The sequence below is a fragment of the Mustelus asterias genome, chromosome 14, assembly GCF_964213995.1.
Source record: "Mustelus asterias chromosome 14, sMusAst1.hap1.1, whole genome shotgun sequence".
NCBI lineage: Eukaryota > Metazoa > Chordata > Chondrichthyes > Carcharhiniformes > Triakidae > Mustelus > Mustelus asterias.
The window spans coordinates 55,216,980-55,240,673 of record NC_135814.1 but is presented as its reverse complement, the minus strand read 5'-3'; the positions used below and the strand labels follow the sequence as shown (position 1 = coordinate 55,240,673).

Below are 23,694 nucleotides of genomic sequence, written 5' to 3'. Positions count from 1 at the left end.
TGAATGCATTCAAGAGGCGGCTGGGTATAGCACTTGGGGCAAATGCGATCAAAGGTTATGGGGAAAAAGCAGGATTAGGCAATTGAGTTGGATGATCAGCCATGATCTTAATGAATGAAGGAGCAGGCTCAAAGGGCCAAAGGGCGTCCTCCTGCTCCTATCTTCTATATTTCAAAGTAAATGGCAAGCAGAAAATGAATGTTTGTGGATGGTTTTTAGATTGCAATTGTAAATTTGAGACTGAAGGGAGCTCTGTTTTAAATTGGTGGAAAAATAATTCAACTCAACAAAATACATCTAATTTGAATGTTTTTGAATTGTGCAAAAACATGGTAGTTGTTGATGAATTATTCAATGATTTTAAACCGGCCCCTTGGGGAAATGCTGCCTGCAATTATTTTTCTATGTGAGGTGCTAAATCTGCTGAAGACTAATGAGTTTGAGAGTTCAGTATCCTTGAATATGAGAGTTTTTTTTGTGGCTGTCTTCAGGAAATATCTTTCCGAGTGGTTAGGCTTAATGCTACAATTTGGTGGTTTTGATCACTTGTGACCTTTTGGTGGCATTAGTAAAACATTAATGTGGCTCTAGTGGAATGTGGTTGGGTTATTTCTATCAGTAGTTCTTGAACATTATCAAGTTAAAAGTCAGCAAAATATTATCACAGGTTCTTGTGCTCAAAAATCCATGGATACTGGTGCTGATGTTACAAATATGAGGCTTATGAGATTGTTATCTTTTGAGACTGTCTTTAAAATTTAGGATAAAATGACTGGGGTCATGTGACTTTTTCTGAAGTCTACCTGACTTCAGGTCAGGGTGATGTTGTCATTTACGATTAAAGGGAGGCCTCTGTAAACCACGAGTGCAAGAATCCCAGCCTGATTCCAGTCTTGATGTGTCTGGAGGCAGGATTTAGAATTTCCTGTCTTTTCCAGGATTTTTGCCATGACAGAGAGCCTCTCCATCGTCCTGAAAATCTGGGCCTCTGTATCCATTCTATCAAAACCTCCCAGAATGTTAAAGACTTCTATCAGGTCACCCCTCAGTCTTTTTTCAAGAGAAATGAGAACTAGCCTGTCAGTCTTTTCCCAGAATTTACATTGACACATTTCTGGTATCAACCTTGTAAACGTTCTCTGTACTGTCTCCAAAGCTTCTATATCAGTTTTATAAAATGGCGACAGAGAAGGAGGTGCTGGAAGTCTTAAAGCGCATCAAAGTAGATAAATTCCCAGGACCTGATGAAGTATATCCCAGGAAATTGTGAAAGGCTAGGAAGGAAATTGCTGGTCCATTAGCAGAGATATTTGAATCACCGATAGTCACAGGTGCGGTGCCTGAAGATTGGAGGGTGGCAAATGTTGTGCCTTTGTTTAAGAAGGGCTGCAGGGAAAAGCCTGGGAACTACAGGCTGGTGAGCCTCACATCTGTAGTGGGTAAGTTGTTAGAAGGTATTTTGAGAGACAGGATCTACAGGCACTTAGAGACGCAAGGACTGATTAGGGACAGTCAGCATGGCTTTGTGAGTGGAAAATCGTGTCTAACAAATTTGATTGGGTTTTTGAAGGGGTAACCAAGAAGGTAGATGAGGGCAGTGCAGTTGATGTTGTCTACATGGACTTTAGCAAGGTCTTTGACAAGGTACCACATGGTAGGTTGTTGCTTAAGGTTAAATCTCACGGGATCCAAGGTGAGGCAGCCAAATGGATACAAAATTGGCCTGATGACAGAAGACAGAGGGTTGTTTCTCAAACTGGAGGCCTGTGACCAGCAGTGTGCCTCAGGGATCAGTGCTGGGCCCACTGTTATTTGTAATTTATGTTAATAATTTGGATAGAATTTGTAGGCATGGTTGGTAAGTTTGCAAATGACACCAAGATTGGCAACATAGTAGACAGTGAAGAAGGTTATCTAGGATTGCAACGGGATCTTGATCAAATGGACCAGTGGGCTGACGAATGGCAGATGGAGTTTAATTTAGATAAACGCGAGGTGATGCATTTTGGTAGATTGAACCAGGGCAGGATTTACTCAGTTAATGGTAGGACGCTGGGAGATTTATAGAACAAAGAGATCTAGGGGTACAGGTTCATTGCTCCTTGAAAGTGGAGTCACAGAGTGGTGAAGAAGGCATTCGGCATGCTTGGTTTTATTGGTTAGAACATTGAATACAGCAGTTGGGACGTCTTGTTGAAGTTGTACAAGACAACTTGTACAATGATGTGTGATGACTTCAGCTAGGCTATGAGGTTGGCTTGCTAGAGTATGAACTACCTGATGAGTCCTGCACCTGGTGCAGAGGGGGGGCGGGTCGGGTCGGGAGGAGGACCTCCTCGTGAACCTGCTCCTGGGCCTGGCGAGACATGCCATCAATAGGTCCAGGCAGCGGTCGATCGACGGGGTCGTCCATCCTGACTGTCTGCCCTGCTACCGCGGCTACATTCGCGGCCAGGTGTCCCTGGAGAGGGAGCATGCGGTGTCCACGGGCGCAGTTGACGCCTTCCGCGACCGCTGGGCACCGCAGGGGCTGGGGTGTATTATCGACCCTGATAATCACCTTTTGGTTTGATGTTTTAAGTTTCCTTTCGACTTTGTTTTTGGTTCGGGCTGTTCCCCCTTCCTTTTGGGGAGCCGCCCCTTTTAATTTGTCCCTAAGTTAATCTGAGTTTGTTTACTTGGTATCGAAAGACATACCTGATGAGTCCTACACCTGGTGCAGAGGGGGGGCGGGTCGGGTCAGGAGGAGGACCTCCTCGTAACCTGTTCCTGGGCCTGGCGAGGCACACCATCAATAGGTCCAGGCAGCGGGCGATCGACGGGGTCGTCCATCCTGACTGTCTGCCCCTCTACCGCGGCTATATTCACGGCCAGGTGTCTCTGGAGAGGGAGCATGCGGTGTCCACGGGCGCGGTTGACGCCTTCCGCGACCGCTGGGCGCCGCAGGGGCTGGGGTGTATTATCGACCCCGATAATCACCTTTTGGTTTGACGTTTTAAGTTTCCTTTCGACTTTGATTTTGGTTCGGGCTGTTCCCCCCTTCCTTTGGGGGAGCCGCCCCTTTTACTTTGTCCCTAAGTTAATTTGAGTTCGTTTATTACGTTGGTACCCGAAAAAGCTACCTGATGAGTCCTACACCTGGTGCAGAGGGGGGGCGGGTCGGGTCAGGAGGAGGACCTCCTCGTAACCTGTTCCTGGGCCTGGCGAGGCACACCATCAATAGGTCCAGGCAGCGGGCGATCGACGGGGTCGTCCATCCTGACTGTCTGCCCCTCTACCGCGGCTATATTCACGGCCAGGTGTCCCTGGAGAGGGCGCATGCAGTGTCCACAGATGCAGTTGACGCCTTCCACGTCCGCTGGGCACCACAGGGGCTGGGTGTATTATCGACCTTGATAATCACCTTTTGATTTGATGTTTTAAGTATCCTTTGTGATTTGATTTTTGGTTCGGGCTGTTCCCCTTCCTTTTGGGGAGCCGCCCCTTTTAATTTGTCCCTAAGTTAATTTGAGTTCGTTTAATTGGTTGGTGTCGAAAGAGCTACCTGATGAGTCCTACACCTGGTGCGGAGGGGGGGGGGGCGGGTCAGGGGGAGGACTTCCTCGTGAACCTGCTCCTGGGCCTGGCAAGGCACGCCATCAATAGATCCAGGCGGCGGGCGATCGACGGGGCCGTCCATCCCGACTGTCTGCCCCTCTACCGCGGCTACATTCGCGGCCAGGCGTCTCTGGAGAGGGAGCATGCGGTGTCCACGGGCGCGGTTGACGCCTTCCGCGACCGCTGGGCGCCGCAGGGGCTGGGGTGTATTATCGACCCCGATAATCACCTTTTGGTTTGACGTTTTAAGTTTCCTTTCGACTTTGATTTTGGTTCGGGCTGTTCCCCCCTTCCTTTTGGGGAGCCGCCCCTTTTACTTTGTCCCTAAGTTAATTTGAGTTCGTTTACTTGATTGGTGCCGAAAAAGCTACCTGATGAGTCCTAATTGATGGTTAAATCAGGGAGTCTCATGCTCCCCATAAAAGACAGGTGTGTTAGTCTCCCAGCCTGTGTTCAGCAGTTCGCACCTGGAGAGCTGGCTGTGTGCAGGAGGAAGTTACTGTTGTCATTGCATTGCTGCTACTACTACTACAAAGGAAAAGAGAAGCTGTGTGAAGGGTCCTTTTGCCTCTGTGGAGGATCCTACTCAGAGGGAAGGAAGGAAGGAAGAGCTGTCGCCCCCTTGAAGCATCCTGCCATTGGAAGGTGCTCTCTCCTTTGGAAAGGAGAGGGAGAGAGGGAGAGGCCCAACGAGACCAGAGGCCTTGGGCCTGGAGGCTCAGGGCCCAGCTTTCCATCTGCAGGAGAGAGGACAACACCCTGAAGGTAAAGGGGAGACAAATAACATCAAAGGACTGAGTTGTTGGGCTGGTGCCCCTAACCATCGAAGGTCTGTGCCTGAAAAGGAGGAGGGGGAAGAACACAGGAACATCTTTTACAGGGGTGGGGGGTGAAGACACTCCTGGACTCTTCATTGTCAGGCCCAATAGGGCTGAAGATTAAAAGTCCCCCCCCACCCACTGCTGCTGCCCCCAACACTGGCACCCTCCCCCTCCTCCACTCCTGACCTGGGGCACTAGCCCACCTCAGTGCCCTGTCTCTCATCCTCCCTCCTGCTCCTCCATCCCCCTCTCTCTCCCTCTCTGATATCCGGGGAGAGAGTGCCTGAACCCTCACCCACCCCTCCCTCCCTCCCTCCCTCGTTCCCTCTCTGTCTCCCAATCCTAGGGCAGAGACACCCACCCCCCATACTCCCTTCCCTCTCTACCCCCCCTCTCTGTGCCTCACGTGAAGGACAGGGAGGCCCCTTACTCAACCCTCCCTGCACCCCTCACCCCACGGACAAATCAAAACAAATACGCCCTGCCGTGCATCTGGCCAGTCTCGGGGTGGGCGTAGCACCATTAACATCATGGCGACCACGACACCGTCGCCGGTGGCAGGGCCGTCTAGGCCCACCTATGCGGGTGTGACGGCGGCCAGGGCCCCCACGGCACCCAAGGCCCTGCCACCGTTCAGACTGATAACAAAACAACTCGGGGTGAAGTGCTACGCCCACCCCGACATGACCATCGAGGCGTGCGTTCGGGCAATGGCTGGGGTTGTCGGCCCCTCAGCCATTGTCGCAGCCTCTAAGATGTACGGCAAGGCCGTATTCTTTCTGAAGGCCGAGCGGGCGGTCCACCTCGCCCTGGAAAAGGGGCTCACGGTGGGCGGGACGTTCTTGGCGGTGGACCCCCTGGAGGCCACCGCCCATCGAGTCGTCATCTCGAACGTCCCGCCCTTCATCCCCGCGGAGCTCCTCCTCCCCCACCTCCATCTACTGGGGGAGGTCAGGTCCGAGGTGGCGCCAGTCCCGCTCGGTCTTCGGGACCAGGCCCTCCGGCACGTGTACTCCTTCCGGCGCCAGGTATATGTCCGCCTGGCCCGGGAGGAGTGCCTGGAAGGGGGCTTTAATGTCCCCTTCGATGGGGCTACTTACCGGGTCTTCTGGTCCACGGACGGCGTGCGGTGCCATGCCTGTAAGGAGGCGGGGCATATTAAAAAGAACTGCCCCGTCTCCAAGGCGGCCGCCGACCCCCAATCCAAGGTGGCCGCAGCTGGCGCCGCAGCCCCCTCTCCCCCCAAGCAAGCACCACCTGGCCCCCCGCAAGGGGAGACCACGCCGGCAGCAGCCGCCACCTTGGCTGCCGGCAGGGAGGGAGTGGAGCCTCCGCGAGGCCAGAAGACCCAGGGGAAAGGGAAGAAAAAGGGGGGGAACGTGACCCCGACCCCCTCCACCCCAGTCACACCGGCTGCCGGCTCGGGGAACACATCCACCTCCGGCCCCCCTCCCAAACCATCTCCCGGGCCCGTGGGCGCCTCAGCGTCCTGTGCTGGGCCCGGCGTCGCGGGTGCACGTGCTCCCGGGTCCGGGTGTGGGGGGGTACGTGACCCCAAGCCGGCACAGACACCATCGGGGGACGTGATGGGGAGGAAAAAGGGGCGTGGCAAGGTTAAGAGGGGCGGGGTGCGGGCAGCGTCTCCCACCCACGGGCGCAACAACAAGAAGAGGCGCTGCCCCTCGGGAGTCGTGGGTTTCGAAGTTTGTGGGCCCCGCCCCCCGTTCATGTCATCGCCTGCCACGCCCCCACCTGATTTCACACCTTGTCCCCAGACCGGGGGCAAGAAAAAGATAAAGTTAAAACACGTGCTGCTGCAGTCCCCCGGACGGGTCTCCCCGAGGCCGGGTGTGAGCGGGGCCCTCGCGGCTCCGTTCAGCCCGGTCGAATTCGACCCGTCCTTCTTTTACAGCTTGCCGGGGGACTGGAGCAGCACCCCAATTTTCGGGTCCCTGGGCGGCGGTGGCGAGGAATTTATCTCCCCCTCTGTCCCAGCCTTTGATGCTGGGCACCCCCAACATGAATCCGGAGGGCTCTCCGGGCTTGGGGGGTGTCCAGGCGTTCGGGGCAGGGAGGGGGACGGAGCCGCCGCCGCCCACGGACCCACAAACCCAGGGTCGAGAGCCCGAGGGGAACCCCTCCTCCGCCGATCCTGGGGGTGGGATCGGGGGGGAGTCAGGACTAGTCGGCGGCTCCGTGCCGCACGCCCTGCGGCGGGGGACTCGGAGTCGAAGGGCGACAGCCCCGAGGAGGTAAGCTGCTCGGTGGTGGGCACGGGGATCGTTTCAGGGTCCACCTGTAGCGAGGCGGGGGACTCCCTCGTGCCCCACACCGAGTCGCCCCTCATCCCCTCTGGGGAACTCAGGGCTTTCATCGAGGACCATTCTGGTCGCCCTGACAGCGTCCGACTGGCCCTCGACCGTTGGTCGGACCTGGCGCTGCTCGTCCGGTCCACGCGGGCCTGCTCCCAGGCCGCGTCGGACCTGACTGAAAGAGAGCGGCGTCGGGTACGGGGGTTCCTCGACGGGCTCGAGGGGGAGCGGACTAGCGCGTCTTGCGCCAGCGCCCCCCACGCACTTAGATAAGTGGTGACGGTGGCACAATGCTACTGACATGAAGGTAATTATAGCCAGCCTCAACGTCAACGGCAGCAGCGAGCCACTCCGCAGGTTCCAGAACTTCTCGGTCCTCCGCGACGGGAAGTATGCGGTGTGCTTCCTGCAAGAAACCCGTACCATTCCGGGAGACGAAGCCCGATGGCTCCTGGAGTGGCGAGGGGGGGTCTACATGAGCCACCTCACTCTCGCTTCTAGCGGGGTGGCTATCTTGTTGGCCCCGACTTTTCAGCCGGAGATCTTGGGGGTCAAGGAGCCGGTGCCAGGCCGGTTGCTGCACTTGACGGTCCGTGTGGGGGGCGTGGTCATTCACTTGCTGAACGTCTACGCCCCGGGCGCCGGACCGCAGCAAACGACTTTCTACGAGAAAGTGTCCGCTCACCTCGACACCATCGCTGGGGGCGAATGCATCATCCTCGGGGGGGATTTCAACTGCACCCTCGAGGCACGGGACCGCGCCGGCTTCTGGCAGCGCACCCCGGCGATGGTGAAGTTGCGGGACCTGCTCGGGACCCACGACTTGGTGGACGCCTGGAGACATCTCCATCCTGGCTCCAGAGCTTTCAGTTTTGTGAAGCCTGGAGGCGGAGCGTCCAGAATCGACCGCCTTTACATTTCGAGGGCGCACGTGTCCGGCGTGCCGTCGGCCTCCATACGGCAGGTGCCGTGCACGGACCACCACCTGGTGTGGGCGGAGTTTGCTCCGTCTCGCGTCCGGGGGGGGTCCGCGTACTGGCACTTCAACAACACGCTGCTGGAGGACGAGCGCTTCCTGGACTCGTTCCGTCGATTCTGGGCCGGCTGGAGAAGGAAGCGGGGAGGCTTCCCCTCCTTGAGGCTATGGTGGGACGTGGGCAAGACTCACGTCCGGACCTTCTGTCAGGAGTACGCGAGGGGGTCGACGAGGAGGCGGAAATCCAGGCTCGAGGAGTTGGAGAAGGAGCTCTTCGACCTGGAGGCACGTCTCAGTCAGCCCGACGCGGACCCGGCCCTGCGGCTAGAGTACAGGGAGAAGAAGGGCGCGCTGCGGGACCTGCAACTGGTCGGGTCCCGCGGCGCGTACGTGAGGTCGCGGCTCCAGTTCCAGGTGGACCTGGACCGCGGCTCCCCCTTCTTCTACTCGCTGGAAAAAGGGCGGGCTAACCGTCAGCAGCTCCTTACGCTGCTGGCCGACGACGGTTCCCCCGTCTCGGATCCGGAGGGCATCCGGGCCATCGCCCGGGATTATTACACCTCCCTCTTCTCTCCGGATCCGTCCAGCGAGGATGCCCGCAGACTTCTGTGGGAGGACCTTCCGCAAGTCAGCCCGGAGGGCGTCGGCAGGCTCGAGGCCCCCATCGCCGTGGCCGAGCTGACCGGCGCCCTCAATGGCCTCGGTCGAGGCAAGGCCCCGGGGCTGGACGGGCTGACGGTAGAGTTCTTCAGGGCGTTCTGGGACGTCCTGGGGGGCGACTACGCGGGGGTCCTGGAGGAGAGCAACGCCACCGGGGAGATGCCCCTTTCGTGGCGCAGGGCCGTCATTGCCCTGCTGCCAAAGAAGGGGGATCTCCGGTGCCTTAAAAACTGGCGCCCGGTCTCCCTCCTCAGCACGGATTATAAAATCTTTGCCAAGGCTTTGGCTTCACGCCTTGGGTCCGTGCTGGACCACATGATCCACCCCGACCAGTCCTACACGGTCCCGGGCCGATCGATTCACGATAACCTCCATCTGGTCCGGGACCTGATCCACCATTCCCAGAGGGCTGGTCTGTCGAGCGCCTTCTTGTCCTTAGATCAGGAGAAGGCGTTCGACAGGGTGGAGCACGAGTATTTGCTCGGGACTCTGCGGGCATTCGGGTTCGGGACGCAGTTTGTCGCCCGGATCCGCTTACTCTACTCTGCCGCAGAGTGTCTGATTAAGGTTAACGGGTCCCTGACGGCGCCCCTTCGCTTTGGGAGAGGAGTACGGCAGGGCTGCCCCTTGTCCGGCCAACTTTATTCTGTATGCGTGGAGCCGTTCCTGCGCCTCTTGCGGAGGAGGTTGTCGGGTTTGACTCTGCGCGGCCCGGACGTAGGGGTGGTCCTGTCTGCTTACGCCGACGACGTGCTCCTCGTGTTCACGGACCCGGCTGACCTGCGGAGGATGCGAGAATGCCAGGCGGTGTACTCCGCCGCGTCCTCCGCCAGGATCAACTGGGCCAAGTGCTCCGGACTCCTGGTCGGTCCGTGGGAGACGGACCCCCTTCCGGAGGAGCTCAGGCCTTTCACCTGGAGCAGGACCGACCTCCTCTACCTGGGGGTCCATCTCTGCCCAGCCGAGGAATCCTGGCCGGCGAACTGGCGGGAGTTGGAGGCCAAAGTCTCCGCCCGCCTGGGTCGCTGGACAGGACTGCTCCGAGTGCTGTCCTACAGGGCGCGAGTTCTCGTCATAAACCAGCTGGTCGCCTCCATGCTGTGGTACCGGCTGGTCACTTTGACCCCTCCCCCTGGCTTTGTCACCGATATGCAGAAAGCCCTCGTGCGGTTTTTCTGGGACAACCGACTGCACTGGGTCGCTGCCGAGGTGCTGCATCTCCCGATTGAGGAGGGCGGACAAGGTCTGGTGTGCCTCCGCACGCAGCTCGCGACCTTCCGCCTCCAGACCCTGCAGCGATACCTTTACGTCGAGCCTCCTCCACAATGGCGTGCGATGGCGACGTATTTTTTCCGCCACTTGCACGGCCTCAATTACGACGTGCAGCTCCTGCACATCAACCTGGGGCGTATTCCCACTTCCCTGCGGGAGTTGCCCGTCTTTTACCAGGACCTCCTCACGGTCTGGAACACGGTCGCCTCGCGACGCAGCTCTCCCCCGTCAGGAGTAGCGGCTCTCGTGCGAGAGCCGCTGCTCAGGAATCCGCACCTCCAGCCTTACGACTTCAGGTGGCTGGCGGAGAGGAGGGCCGTGGACGCCGGGGTGACCAGGATCGGGGACGTGCTGGATGGCGGAGGAGCGGGCTGGATGAGCCCCGACGTGCTGGCTGAGCGCGCGGGGGTGACCGTCTGGCGCGCGGCCAAAGCCATCCGAGACCTTAGGACGGTCGTGCTCGGCCCCGAGTGCGCACGCGGTCTAGAGGCGGCGCAGGCGTGCGGTGGGATCCCGCCCGAGCGTTCCCCTGCTCGGACGGAATTTCACATTGGCCCGAAGCCTAGACCTCCCCCCCCGGGTCAGGTGCCCCACTGCGTGTGCCGCCTCGCGGAAATGCCCTCCGTGCCCTTTTCCACCGCGCGGAGGCGTTTCCTGTACGGCCTGCTGCTGCACACCTTCCACTACCGCGTCCTCGCCTGTCGCCCGGATACACCTTGGCGGGCCTTGTTGCCGCCGGGCGGCGGAGGTCCCCAGTGGAGGTCCCTCTACGGAGGGATCTCCCCCAATTATCTCGGGGACCTGGGGTGGAGGGTGCTGCACGCAGCAGTGCCGTGCAACCGTAGGTTTTTCCGGTACACGGGCTCCCGAGACTGCCCTTTCTGTGGCCTCGTGGAGTCCGTGGACCATGTCTACGTTCTGTGTTTTAGGCTGCACACCCTTTTTGGTTTCCTCAAACACCTTTTACTGATGTTTTGTTTGCACTTCAGTCCCACGCTCCTGATCTACGGGCACCTGGTGCGGAGAGGGGCGGGTCGGGATGCCGACCTCCTCGTGAACCTGCTCCTGGGCCTGGCGAGACGCGCCATCAATAGGTCCAGGCAGCGGGCGATCGACGGGGCCGTCCATCCCGACTGTCTGCCCCTCTACCGCGGCTACATTCGCGGCCAGGTGTCTCTGGAGAGGGAGCATGCGGTGTCCACGGGCGCGGTTGACACCTTCCGCGACCGCTGGGCGCCGCAGGGGCTGGGGTGTATTATCGACCCCGATAATCACCTTTTGGTTTGACGTTTTAAGTTTCCTTTCGACTTTGATTTTGGTTCGGGCTGTTTCCCCCTTCCTTTTGGGGAGCCGCCCCTTTTACTTTGTCCCTAAGTTAATTTGAGTTCGTTTACTTGATTGGTGCCGAAAAAGCTACCTGATGAGTCCTAATTGATGGTTAAATCAGGGAGTCTCATGCTCCCCATAAAAGACAGGTGTGTTAGTCTCCCAGCCTGTGTTCAGCAGTGAGCAACTGGAGAGCTCGCTGTGTACAGATGTATGGTATAAATAAAGTAACTTGGTGATGGGACTTTTGCCTCTGTGGAGTTATTACAGATGCTACCAGGACTTGATGGTTTGAGTTATAAGGAGAGGCTGGATAGACTGGGACGTTTTTCCTCTGGAGCGTAGGAGGCTTAGGGCTGATCTTATAGAGGTCTATAAAATAATGAGGGGCATAGATCAGCTAGATAGTCCATATCTTTTCCCAAAGATAGGAGTGTCTAAAACTAGAGGGCATAGGTTTAAGGTGAGAGGGGAGAGATACAAAAGAGTCCAGGGGGCAATTTTTTCACACAGAGGGTGGTGAGTGTCTGGAACAAGCTGCCAGAGGTAGTAGTAGAGGTGGGTACAATTTTGTCTTTTAAAAAGCATTTAGACATTTACATGAGTAAGATGGGTATAGAAGGATTTGGGCTAAATGCGGGCAATTGGGACTAGCTGAGGGGTTAAAAAAAGGGGCGGCATGGACAAGTTGGGCCGAAGGGCCTGTTTCCATACTGTAAACCTCTATGACCAAAATTGCACACTGTGCAGAGCCTTTGGCTTTGGTCTTTGGGTCCTCACTGTCCATGGGGACATTGCCAGAGGACTGGAGAGTGAATGTTGTTCCTCTGTTCAAGAAAGGAAATAGGAATGACCCTGGTAATTATAGGCCGGTTAGTCTTACTTCGATGGTCGGTAAGTTAATGGAAAAGGTCCTGAGGGATAGGATTTACGACCATTTAGAAAGATGCAGCTTAATCCGGGATAGTCAACACGGATTCGTGAAGGGTAAGTCTTGCCCCTCAAATTTGATTGAATTTTTTGAGGAGGTAACTAAGTGTGTCGATGAATGTAGAGCAGTTGATGTCATATACGTGGATTTTAGTAAGGCATTTGATAAGGTCCCCCATGGTCGGCTCATGAAGAAAGTAAGGAGGTGTGGGATAGAGGGAAATTTGGCTGATTGGATAAGTAATTGGCTATCTCATAGAAGTGGAAATGCCGGCGTTGGACTGGGAGCAGCGCTCCGAAAGCTAGTGGCGTTTGCTACCAAATAAACCTGTTGGACTTTAACCTGGTGTTGTTAGACTCCTTACTATCTCATAGAAGACAGAGGGTGGTGGTGGATGGAAAATTTTCAGACTGGAGACCAGTTACCAGCGGTATACCACAAGGATCAGTGCTGGGTCCCCTGCTATTTGTGATTTTTATAAATGACTTGGAGGAGGGGCTGAAGGGTGGATCAGTAAATTTGTGGATAACACCAAGATTGGTGGAGTAGTGGATGAGGTGGAGGGCTGTTGTAGGCTGCAAAGAGACATTGATAGGGTGCAGAGCTGGGCTGAAAAATGGCAGATGGAGTTTAACCCTGATAAGCGTGAGGTGATTCATTTTGGTAGGACAAATTTGAATGCGGATTACAGGGTCAATGGTAGGATTCTGAGGAATGTGGAGGAACAGAGCGATCTTGGGGTTCATATCCACAGATCTCTGAAGGTTGCCACTCAAGTGGATAGAGCCGTGAAGAAGGCCTATAGTGTGTTAGCATTTATTAACAGGGGGTTTGAGTTTAAGAGCTGTGGGTTATGCTGCAACTGTACAGGACCTTGGTGAGACCACATTTGGAATATTGTGTGCAGTTCTGGTCACCTCACTGTAAGAAGGATGTGGAAGCACTGGAAAGAGTGCAAAGGAGATTTACCAGGATGCTGTCTGGTTTGGAGGGTAGGTCTTATGAGGAAAGGTTGTGGGAGCTAGGGCTTTTCTCTTTAGAGCGGAGGAGGTTGAGAGGCGACTTAATAGAGGTTTATAAGATGATGCGGGAGATAGATAGAGTGGACGTTCAGAGACTATTTCCTTGGGTGGATGTAGCTGTTACTAGGGGACATAACTATAAGGTTTGTGGTGGAAGATGTAGGGGGGATGTACGAGGTAGGTTCTTTACTCAGAGTGGTTGGGGTGTGGAATGGACTGCCTGCTGTGATAGTGGAGTCGGACACTTTAGGAACTTTCAAACGGTTGGAGCGCTCCAAAAGCTTGTGACACCAAACAAACCCATTGGACCCCAACCTGGTGCTACGAGACCTCCCACTGTGCCCACCCCAGTCCAACGTCGGCATTCCACATCATGCGTCATCGATTAGCAAGGCAATTATAAAAAACATACTAAGCACTAGGCTTTATTTCTGGAGGGATGAAATGATGAAGGAACAGCGCTCCGAAGGTTCGTGATACCAGGTGAACCTGTTGGACTTTCACCTGGTGTTGTGAGACTTCTATCTGTGACACAGCTTTTAGTAATTGATATATTTGTACTCCAAGATCCCTTTGTTCCTCTACTCTACCTAGATTTGCATCCTTCTAAGTAATAAGTGACCTTCCTATTCTTCCCACCAAAATGTACCAGCTCACATTTACCTGTGTTGAAGGGAGTAAGACTAGTTAGATAGCTCTTTCAAAGAGCTGGCACAGGCCTGATGAGCTAACTAATCTCAGCTGAAGCAATGCTAAAATTCTGCTTCCACCCTGGCCTAAAAAGAGGGCATTATATTTTGTCAGGGTCAGACCTTCATAGGAAATAAAAACATTCTGGTGAAGCAGCAGGCACATCAGTTACAGTATGCTGTGCCTAATGGCTGTCCAAAGAGAAAAATCAGCCCACTTTGGCCAAAACTTTCCTTCAAATTACCTCCATTGGTAGGAGTTTTAGGAGTTTCCCATTTCCTGAGTTTCAATTAATTACACATTACTCATAACCCAAGATAATGAAAAAAGACAGATGTTTTACAAAGGTGAGTTATGTGTCAAGTGTATAAGTCTGGTGTAGTATAATATATTTGCAATACCACTTTGCATGAATATGAACTGAACACATTAAGGAATGAAGTATCTTGTATATTTAATATGTTTTAGCTGCTTTGCTATCTCAATGAAACCGCCTTTTCTGTATAATTTCTATATAATGTGTATAAGTTTTACTGCATCTATAAAAGTGATTTAGCACTCAAATAGTTATAATGAATGTCCTAGAGTAGGACATTTAGTTAGTGCTATAAATCTGGAACCACTAGACTTATATTCCTATTACTTAGATACCTACCACTGTGATGAAAAAGGCTATGTTACCACTCTGGTTATTAAAAACAGCATCAGAGATGTAATTTAATTTTCCTAGTCTGAACTCACCAAGCAACAGAATGATTTCAAAATTGAACTAAAGCTACTTGAGGATGAGCTTTTAACTCGACTTTCAGCTGCAGACTGGAATTTCTTGGGAGATGCATTACTGGTGGAAAAACTTGAAACCACAAAGCACACAGCAGCTGAAATAGAAATGAAGGTATGAAAAAGCAAGCACACATATTGTCTTAAACGTCTTGTTGAATGTCTCTCCTATGCACTAGCAACTCACTGTTTCTTAGAAGAGGATGGTGTATGATCCACCGTTCTCCACTCATAAATGTTTACTGCTACTGACTCTTATATTTTCACTTTCTACACACATTCAAGAGACTCCTAATTTGTTCTTCAGAAACATGGCATTGTATTTGAACCTGAACTGAGCTTCTGACACCAGAATCTTTCCATCACAAAGACCACCTCTATTTACCTCTGCAAACATCTCTTGGCCCATTTGTCACAAACTTTAACAATGTCTTTGTCACCACCAAACGCAACTTTCCAATATTATCCTAGCTCCAGCCACTTTAGTTCATTCAAACTCTGCTGTCTATAACCTATTCTATCCCAATTCTGCTCATTCATCACTCGGGTCCTTACTGACCAACATGGGCTCCTGTTTCCCCAGTACCTCAAATTTAACGTTCTTATCTTGGTACTTAAATTCCTTCACACTCCTGATTCCTCCCTATCTCTGTAACCTTCTCCAACCCTACAGTCACCTTCATTGAACTGTGTTCCTCTGAATGTAACTTCTTGTGTATCCATGCTTCCCTATGCCCTATATGTAATAGCTGTTTCTTCAGCTGCCTGAGGCCATTCTCTAAATCACTTGAGCTCTCTACTACATTCTCTTCCTGAAGACCTTCTTGAATTCCTTTCCTCTTGAACAGGTTTTTGGTCACCCCTCTGTATATCTCCTTCTTTGATCTATTGTGTACCATTTATATGATCTTGCCAAGGTGAAGTGCTGTGGGAAGCAATAAGTAGAAGATATTGCTGTCTTTCTAATGTATGTATTGACGGTATTATGCTTATTTAATAAGAACTAAAACAAGATGCAGATTAATCCGGGATAGTCAGCACGGATTCGTGAAGGGCAAGTCGTGCCTCACAAATTTGATTGAATTTTTTGAGGAGGTAACTAAGTGTGTTAATGAAGGTAGGGCAGTTGATGTCATATACATGGATTTTAGTAAGGCGTTTGATAAGGTCCCCCATGGTCGGCTTATGATGAAAGTAAGGAGGTGTGGGATAGAGGGAAAGTTGGCAGATTGGATAGGTAACTGGCTATCTGATCGAAGACAGAGGGTAGTGGTGGACGGAAAATTTTCGGACTGGAGGCAGGTTGCTAGCGGAGTGCCACAGGGATCAGTGCTTGGTCCTCTGCTCTTTGTGATTTTTATTAATGGCCTAGAGGAGGGGGCTGAAGGATGGATCTGTAAATTTGCTGATGACATCAAGATTGGCGGAATAGTGGATGAGGTGGAGGGCTGTTGTAGGCTGCAAAGAGACATAGATAGGATGCAAAGCTGGGCTGAAAAATGGCAAATGGAGTTTAACCCTGATAAATGTGAGGTAGGACTAATTTAAATGTGGATTACAGGGTCAAAGGTAGGGTTCTGAAGACTGTGGAGGAACAGAGAGATCTTGGGGTCCATATCCACAGATCTCTAAAGGTTGCCACTCAAGTGGATAGAGCTGTGAAGAAGGCCTATAGTGTGTTAGCTTTTATTAACAGGGGGTTGGAGTTTAAGAGCTGCAACTGTACAGGACCTTGGTGAGACCACATTTGGAATATTGTGTGCGGTTCTGGTCACCTCACTATAAGAAGGATGTGGAAGCGCTGGAAAGAGTGCAGAGGAGATTTACCAGGATGCTGCCTGGTTTGGAGGGCAGGTCTTGAGGAAAGGTTGAGGGAGCTAGGGCTGTTCTCTCTGGAGCGGAGGAGGCTGAGGGGAGACTTAATAGAGGTTTATAAAATGATGAAGGGGATAGATAGAGTGAACGTTCTGAGACTATTTCCTCGGGTGGATGGAGCTATTACACGGGGGCATAACTATAGGGTTCATGGTGGGAGATACAGGAAGGATATCAGAGGTAGGTTCTTTACGCAGAGAGTGGTTGGGGTGTGGAATGGACTGCCTGCAGTGATAGTGGAGTCAGACACTTTAGGAACATTTAAGCGGTTATTGGATAGGCACATGGAGCACACCAGGATGATAGGGAGTGGGATAGCTTAATCTTGGTTTCAGATAAAGCTCGGCACAACATCGTGGGCCGAAGGGCCTGTTCTGTGCTGTACTGTTCTATGTTCTATGGTGTCACTTCAATGTGATGTGAGATCTGTGGCACAAAATGCCACATATAACACACGAGAAGCTTCTTGATATGAGACATAACATAAAACCATTCTTGCTCTTGATTGATATGCAACAACTTCGGCTGGATGTGCATTGGTGGAATTGCACTCAGAGCAGAATCTGAGTCAGCTGTGATGTACTGTTGTGGATTCACTATCCAGAATTGCACATGATATCCATCAGACCATACTCAAAATAGGGTTCATGTCACTGGGAGGGAGAATTTTTTAAAAATTGTTATTTAACATCCCATCATAATTGTTGCTATCTCTTGTGTAGGTACTTGAAGCAAAAGTTAATGAAGTAAAGATCAATGAAGCTCGTGAACACTATCGTCCAGCAGCTGTCAGAGCTTCTCTGCTCTACTTTATCATGAGTGACCTTAATATGATCAATCCTATGTATCGATTTTCACTCAAGGTTATCATTCAATTTGCTGCACTATTTGTACAGATTTTTCACAATTAAAATAGCAATAAATGAACAGCTAGCAATTTATTTTATCTTTAGGCATTTGCGGCTGTATTTCACAAAGCTGTACAACAAGCTGAAGTGTCTGATGATGTGAGAGTGAGGGTATCTAATCTCATTGATGAGATAACGTATTCAACGTTCATCTACATTAACCGTGGACTGTTTGAAAGGGATAAACTTACCTTTTCAGCTCAGATGACCTTTCAGGTATGAACATGAACTACTTTATTAAATATTAGTTCATAGAATCTTACTGTGCAGAAGAGACCTTTCAGCCATCGAGTCTGCACTGGCACACGTGAAACACCTGAACTCCCACCTAATCCCATCTACCAGCACTTGGCCCATAGCCTTGAATGTTATGATGTGCCAAGTGTTCATCCAGGTACTTTTTAAAGGATGTGAGGCAACCCGCCTTTACCACCCTCCCAAGCAGCGCATTCCAGTCCGTCACCTGCCTCTGACGGAAATCTTTGTCGCTTCTTTGGACACGGGTGAGGTCCCTGAGGATTGGAGGATAGCGAATGTGGTCCCGTTGTTTAAGAAGGGTAGCAGGGATAACCCAGGAAATTATAGGTCGGTGAGCTTGATGTCCGTGGTAGGGAAGTTGTTGGAGAGGATTCTAAGAGACAGGATGTATGTGCATTTAGAACGGAACAATCTCATTAGTGACAGACAGCATGGTTTTGTAAGAGGGAGGTCGTGCCTTACAAATTTGGTGGAGTTTTTTGAGGAAGTGACAAAAACGGTTGATGAAGGAAGGGCCGTAGATGTCGTCTATATGGATTTCAGTAAGGCATTTGACAAAGTCCCACATGGCAGGTTGGTTAAGAAGGTTAAGGCTCATGGGATACAAGGAGAAGTGGCTTGATGGGTGGAGAACTGGCTTGGCCATAGGAGACAGAGGGTAGTGGTCGAAGGGTCTTTTTCCGGCTGGAGGTCTGTGACCAGTGGTGTTCCGCAGGGCTCTGTACTGGGACCTCTGCTATTTGTGACATATATAAATGATTTGGAAGAAGGTGTAACTGGTGTAATCAGCAAGTTTGCGGATGACACGAAGATGGCTGGACTTGCGGATAGCGAAGAGCATTGTCGGGCAATATAGCAGGATATAGATAGGCTGGAAAATTGGGCGGAGAGGTGGCAGATGGAGTTTAATCCGGATAAATGCGAAGTGATGCATTTTGGAAGAAATAATGTAGGGAAGAGTTATACAATAAATGGCAGAGTCATCAGGAGTGTAGAAACACAGAGGGACCTAGGTGTGCAAGTCCACAAATCCTTGAAGGTGGCAACACAGGTGGAGAAGGTGGTGAAGAAGGCATATGGTATGCTTGCCTTTATAGGACGGGGTATAGAGTATAAAAGCTGGAGTCTGATGATGCAGCTGTATAGAACGCTGGTTAGGCCACATTTGCAGTACTGTGTCCAGTTCTGGTCGCCGCACTACCAGAAGGACGTGGAGGCGTTAGAGAGAGTGCAGAGAAGGTTTACCAGGATGTTGCCTGGTATGGAGGGTCTTGGCTATGAGGAGAGATTGGGTAGACTGGGGTTGTTCTCCTTGGAAAGACGGAGAATGAGGGGAGATCTAATAGAGGTGTACAAGATTATGAAGGGTATAGATAGGGTGAACAGTGGGAAGCTTTTTCCCAGGTCGGAGGTGACGATCACGAGGGGTCACGGGCTCAAGGTGAGAGGGGCGAAGTATAACTCAGATATCAGAGGGACGTTTTTTACACACAGAGGGTGGTGGGGGCCTGGAATGCGCTGCCAAGTAGGGTGGTGGAGGCAGGCACGCTGGCATTGTTTAAGACTTGCCTGGATAGTCACATGAGCAGCCTGAGAATGGAGGGATACAAACGATTGGTCGAGTTGGACCAAGGAGCGGCACAGGCTTGAAGGGCCTGTTTCCTGTGCTGTACTGTTCTTTGTTCTTTGTCACCACCCTCTGGATAAGAATGCTTTTCCTCACATCCCCCTGAAACTCAGGCCCCTCATCTTGAACCTATGTCCCTTCATGACAGATCCTTCAACTAAGGGGACAGCTGCTCCCTATCCACTCTGTTCACTGCTCTCTCAATCTTGTACACCCCAACCAGGTCTCAAAAGAACAAAGAAAATTACAGCACAGGAACAGGCCCTTCGGCCCTCAAAGCCTGCACTGACCATGCTGCCCGACTTAACTAAAACCCTTCTGGTCCTTCTGGGGACCATATCCCTCTATTCCCATCCTATTCATGTACTTGTCAAGACATCCCTTAAAAGTCACTACCGTATCTGCTTCCACTACCTCCCCCGGCAACGAGTTCCAGGCGCCCATTACTCTGTGTAAAAAGTCTCCACTCAGTCTTCTCTGCTGCAACAAAAACAACAACTGAAACCCATTGTACAAAGAACCCCCAGCTTTTGTCGTGACACTACGGACTTCCTACAGAAACTCAACGCACATGGAGCAGTTGAACCAGGAGCACTCCTCATCACAATGGATGTCTCGGCACTCTACACCAGCATCCCCCACGATGATGGCCTTGCTGCAACGGCCTCAGTACTCAATGCCGACAACTGCCAGTTTCCAGATGCAATTTTACAACTCATCCGCTTCATCCTGGACCACAATGTCTTCACCTTCAACAACCAGTTCTTCATCCAGACACACGGAACAGCCATGGGGACCAAATTCGCACCTCAATATGCCAACATCTTCATGCACAGGTTCGAACAAGATTTCTTCACCGCACAGGACCTTCAACAGATGCTATACACTAGATACATTGATTACATTTTCTTCCTTTTGGAGTCATGGTGAACAATCACTGAAACAACTATATAATGACATCAAGTTCCATCCCACCGTCAGACTCACCATGGACTACTCTCCAGAATCGGTTGCATTCTTGGACACACGCATCTCCATTAAGGACGGTCACCTCAGCACCTCACTGTACCGCAAGCCCACGGATAACCTCACGGTGCTCCACTTCTCCAGCTTCCACCCTAAACACGTTAAAGAAGCCATCCCCTACGGACAAGCCCTCTGTATACACAGGATCTGCTTGGATGAGGAGGATCGCAACAGACACCTCCAGACGCTGAAAGATGCCCTCATAAGAACAGGATATGGCGCTCGACTCATCGATCGACAGTTCCAACGCGCCACAGCGAAAAACCGCACCGACCTCAGAAGACAAACACTGGACACAGTGGACAGAGTACCCTACGTCGTCCAGTACTTCCGCAGAGAGGCCACAGCATCTCCTCCAGAGCCTTCAACATGTCATTGATGAAGACGAACATCTCGCCAAGGCCATTCCCACACCCCCACTTCTTGCCTTCAAACAACCGCACAACCTCAAACAGACCATTGTCCGCAGCAAACTACCCAGCCTTCAGGGGAACAGTGACCATGACACCACACAACCCTGCCACCGCAACCTCTGCAAGACGTGCCGGATCATCGACATGGGTGCCATCATCTCACGTGAGAACACCATCTACCAGATACATGGTACCTACTCTTGCAACTCGGCCAAAGTTGTCTACCTGATACGCTGCAGGAAAGGATGTCCCGAGGCATGGTACGTTGGGGAAACCATGCAGACGCTATGATAACGGATGAATGAACACCGCTCAACAATCACCAGGCAAGACTGTTCTCTTCCTGTGGGGGAGCACTTCAGCGGTCACGGGCATTCAGCCTCTGATCTTCGGGTAAGCGTTCTCCAACGCGGCCTTCACGACACATGACAGCGCAGAGTCGCTGAGCAGAAACTGATAGCCAAGTTCCGCACACATGAGGACGGCCCAAACCGGGATGTTGGGTTTATGTCACACTATCAGTAACCCCCACAGCTTGCCTCCTGGACTTGCAAATTCTCACTGGCTGTCCTGTCTGGAGACAATACACATCTCTTTAACCTGTGCTTAATGCTCCCTCCACTCACATTGTCTGTATCTTTAAGACCTGGTTGGCTGTAGAGATTCGCATTCTAGTCAGTATTCTGTAACTTGATTTTGTGTCTCTGTGCCCTGTTTGAGAGCAAATTTCCACTCCATCTGACGAAGGAGCAGCGCTCTGAAAGCTAATGGCATTTGCTACCAAATAAACCTGTTGGACTTCAACCTGGTGTTGTTAAAACTCTTACAACAAAAACAACCCAAGCCTATCCAATCTCCCTTCATAGCTTAAATGTTCCGTCCCAGGCAGCATCCTGGTGAATCTCCTCGGCAACCCCTTCAGTGCAATCACATCCTTCCTATAATGTGGCGACCAGAACTGCACAGTATTCTAGCTGTAGCCTCACCAAAAGTTCTATACAACTCCAACATGACTTTCCTGCTTTTGTAATTTATGCCTCGATTATTAAAGGAAAGTGTCCCATATGCTTTTTCACCACCGTACTGTCTTCAGAGATCTGTGGACAAATATGCCAAGGTCCCTTTGTTCACAGAACCTCCTTGTCAGATTTCTCCTTCCAAAATGTATCACCTCACACTTTTCAGGATTAAATTCCATCTGCCCATTTGACCATTCCGTCTCGATCATATTGTCGCCCAAGACACTCAGCCTCACTATTAACCACCCAGCCAATCTTCATGTCATCAGCAAACTTATTAATCCTAACCCCCTCTATATAGTCATCTATGTTGCTTATATAAATGATGAATAATAGGGGGGGTTCCAAAACAGATCCCTATGGTATGCCACTGGACACTGGCTTCCAGTCACTAAAGCAACCTTCTGTCATCACCCTCTGTCTCCTACAACTGAGTCAATTTTGAATCCATTTTAGTTAATTGCCCTGTATCCCATGTGCAATTTTTTTCAAGTCTCCCATGTGGGACCTTGTCAAAGGCTTTGCTGAAACCTATATAAACTACATACCCTCATCTACACACCTGGTCACCTCAAAAAATTCAATCAGATAGCCAGGGCAGCACAATGGTTAGCATTTCTGTCTCTCAGCGCCAGGGACCCAGGTTCAATTCTGGCCTTGGTTGACTCTGTGTATGGAATTTGCACGTTGTCCTCGTGTCTGTGTGGGTTTCCTCCGAGTGCTCTGATTTCCTCCCACAGTCCAAAGATGTGCAGATTAGGTGGATTGGCCATGCTAAATTGCCTCTTAGTGTCCCAGGATGTGTGGGTTATGGGGATTAGTGGGGTAAATATGTGGGGTTATGCGGAAAGGGCCTGAATAGGATGCTCTGTTGGAGAGTCGGTGCAGACTCGATGGGCCAAATAGCCTCCTCCTGCATCGTAGGGATTCTATGATTAGTTGGGGTATAATATTTTTACAAATAAAAATTAATGATATATAACAGACTCCATGGCTAAGTTTTGATATTTGTTTAGTTTTGATATCAGATATATTAAGCATTAGGAAATATATTGACCATGTGTGCATGGATATTAAATGACAATTCTTGCCAAAATTGTAATATGAGTATCCAATTTTCCCTGTATAGATTTTACTCTTGGAAAAGGAAATAGATGCTCATGAACTTGACTTCTTACTCAGATTTAATATTGACCATAATTACAATAGTCCCGTCGACTTCCTCTCAAACACAGCATGGAGTGCAATAAAGGTTTGTATTTGCATCTAGCAGGTTTGTTTTTATAGGGTAGAAGCAGTCTATGATATATAAAGCTTTTGAGGGAATTTAACCATGAGTTCCCTCATGTATTTGATTGAGCACAGTTTGAGTATATTTGTTGAAGTATAGTTTTTAACTTTAAAAAGTGACTCCCTCTACTTTTTGAGATACTGTGCCTGCTGTTTGACACCTTGCGCTACATGCCATTCCTGAGTCAAGAGAACCACCTTCTCAGAACTTTACAAGTTCTACTACTCAAAGAGACAGGATAGTGCACAGGACACATGAAGAACAATTCATCAAAAGTTACCCTCCAAATCAACTTGGAAAAGCACAGTGATGAAATGTTAATTTGGATTAGAACTTGGGCCTGTGGGCTGGGGAGGCAGGCTGGGCAGAATGCGTACTTTTGTGCTCTGGTAGTTGAATTGCATTAAAAACGATTGGAACAAAAATGCGCCCTCACCTCTCCTCACACTCTCCATGCCCTATCTATGCCAACCAATGCCATCTCATTCCCCTCTTACCCAACCTATGGCCCCTCATATGGCCTATTCCCTCTGGTGCAATGGCACTTTATAGCCCCTAATTCAACTTAGTGCTAACTCTTGCTAACCCATGCCCCTCCATCTTTTCCCCTTGCTCTCTTTGACAGCTTTGACAACATTTGACACTTCCAATGAGTTCATGCACTTTTTAAACACAATCATGTTTGCTTTTAACAATCCATTACCTCTCCTAAAGGGTGTTTCATCTCTCCCAAAAGTGTCCCAGGACCATATCCTTATCTCTCCAAAGGGGTTCCAAATGAATCCATCAAGTTCAGATCAGCTCTTACCTGGTCTACTCTGTACACTCTGGGTTTCACATTTCTTTGGAATTTTAGCTCAGACATACTCCCTTGTGGCCAAATTCTGGGC

General features: G+C 51.0%; 1 protein-coding gene across 1 annotated transcript in view; it reads left to right on the top strand.

The window, feature by feature from the left end:
• Nucleotides 1–23,694, top strand: part of dnah9l (dynein, axonemal, heavy polypeptide 9 like) — a 509,143-nt gene that overhangs the window by 430,919 nt on the left and 54,530 nt on the right. The window contains exons 67-70 of the mRNA XM_078227708.1: nucleotides 14,338–14,502; nucleotides 16,985–17,125; nucleotides 17,216–17,386; nucleotides 22,643–22,765. Of these exons, the coding sequence (XP_078083834.1) occupies nucleotides 14,338–14,502; nucleotides 16,985–17,125; nucleotides 17,216–17,386; nucleotides 22,643–22,765 (600 nt within the window). The remainder of the gene's footprint in view (nucleotides 1–14,337; nucleotides 14,503–16,984; nucleotides 17,126–17,215; nucleotides 17,387–22,642; nucleotides 22,766–23,694) is intronic.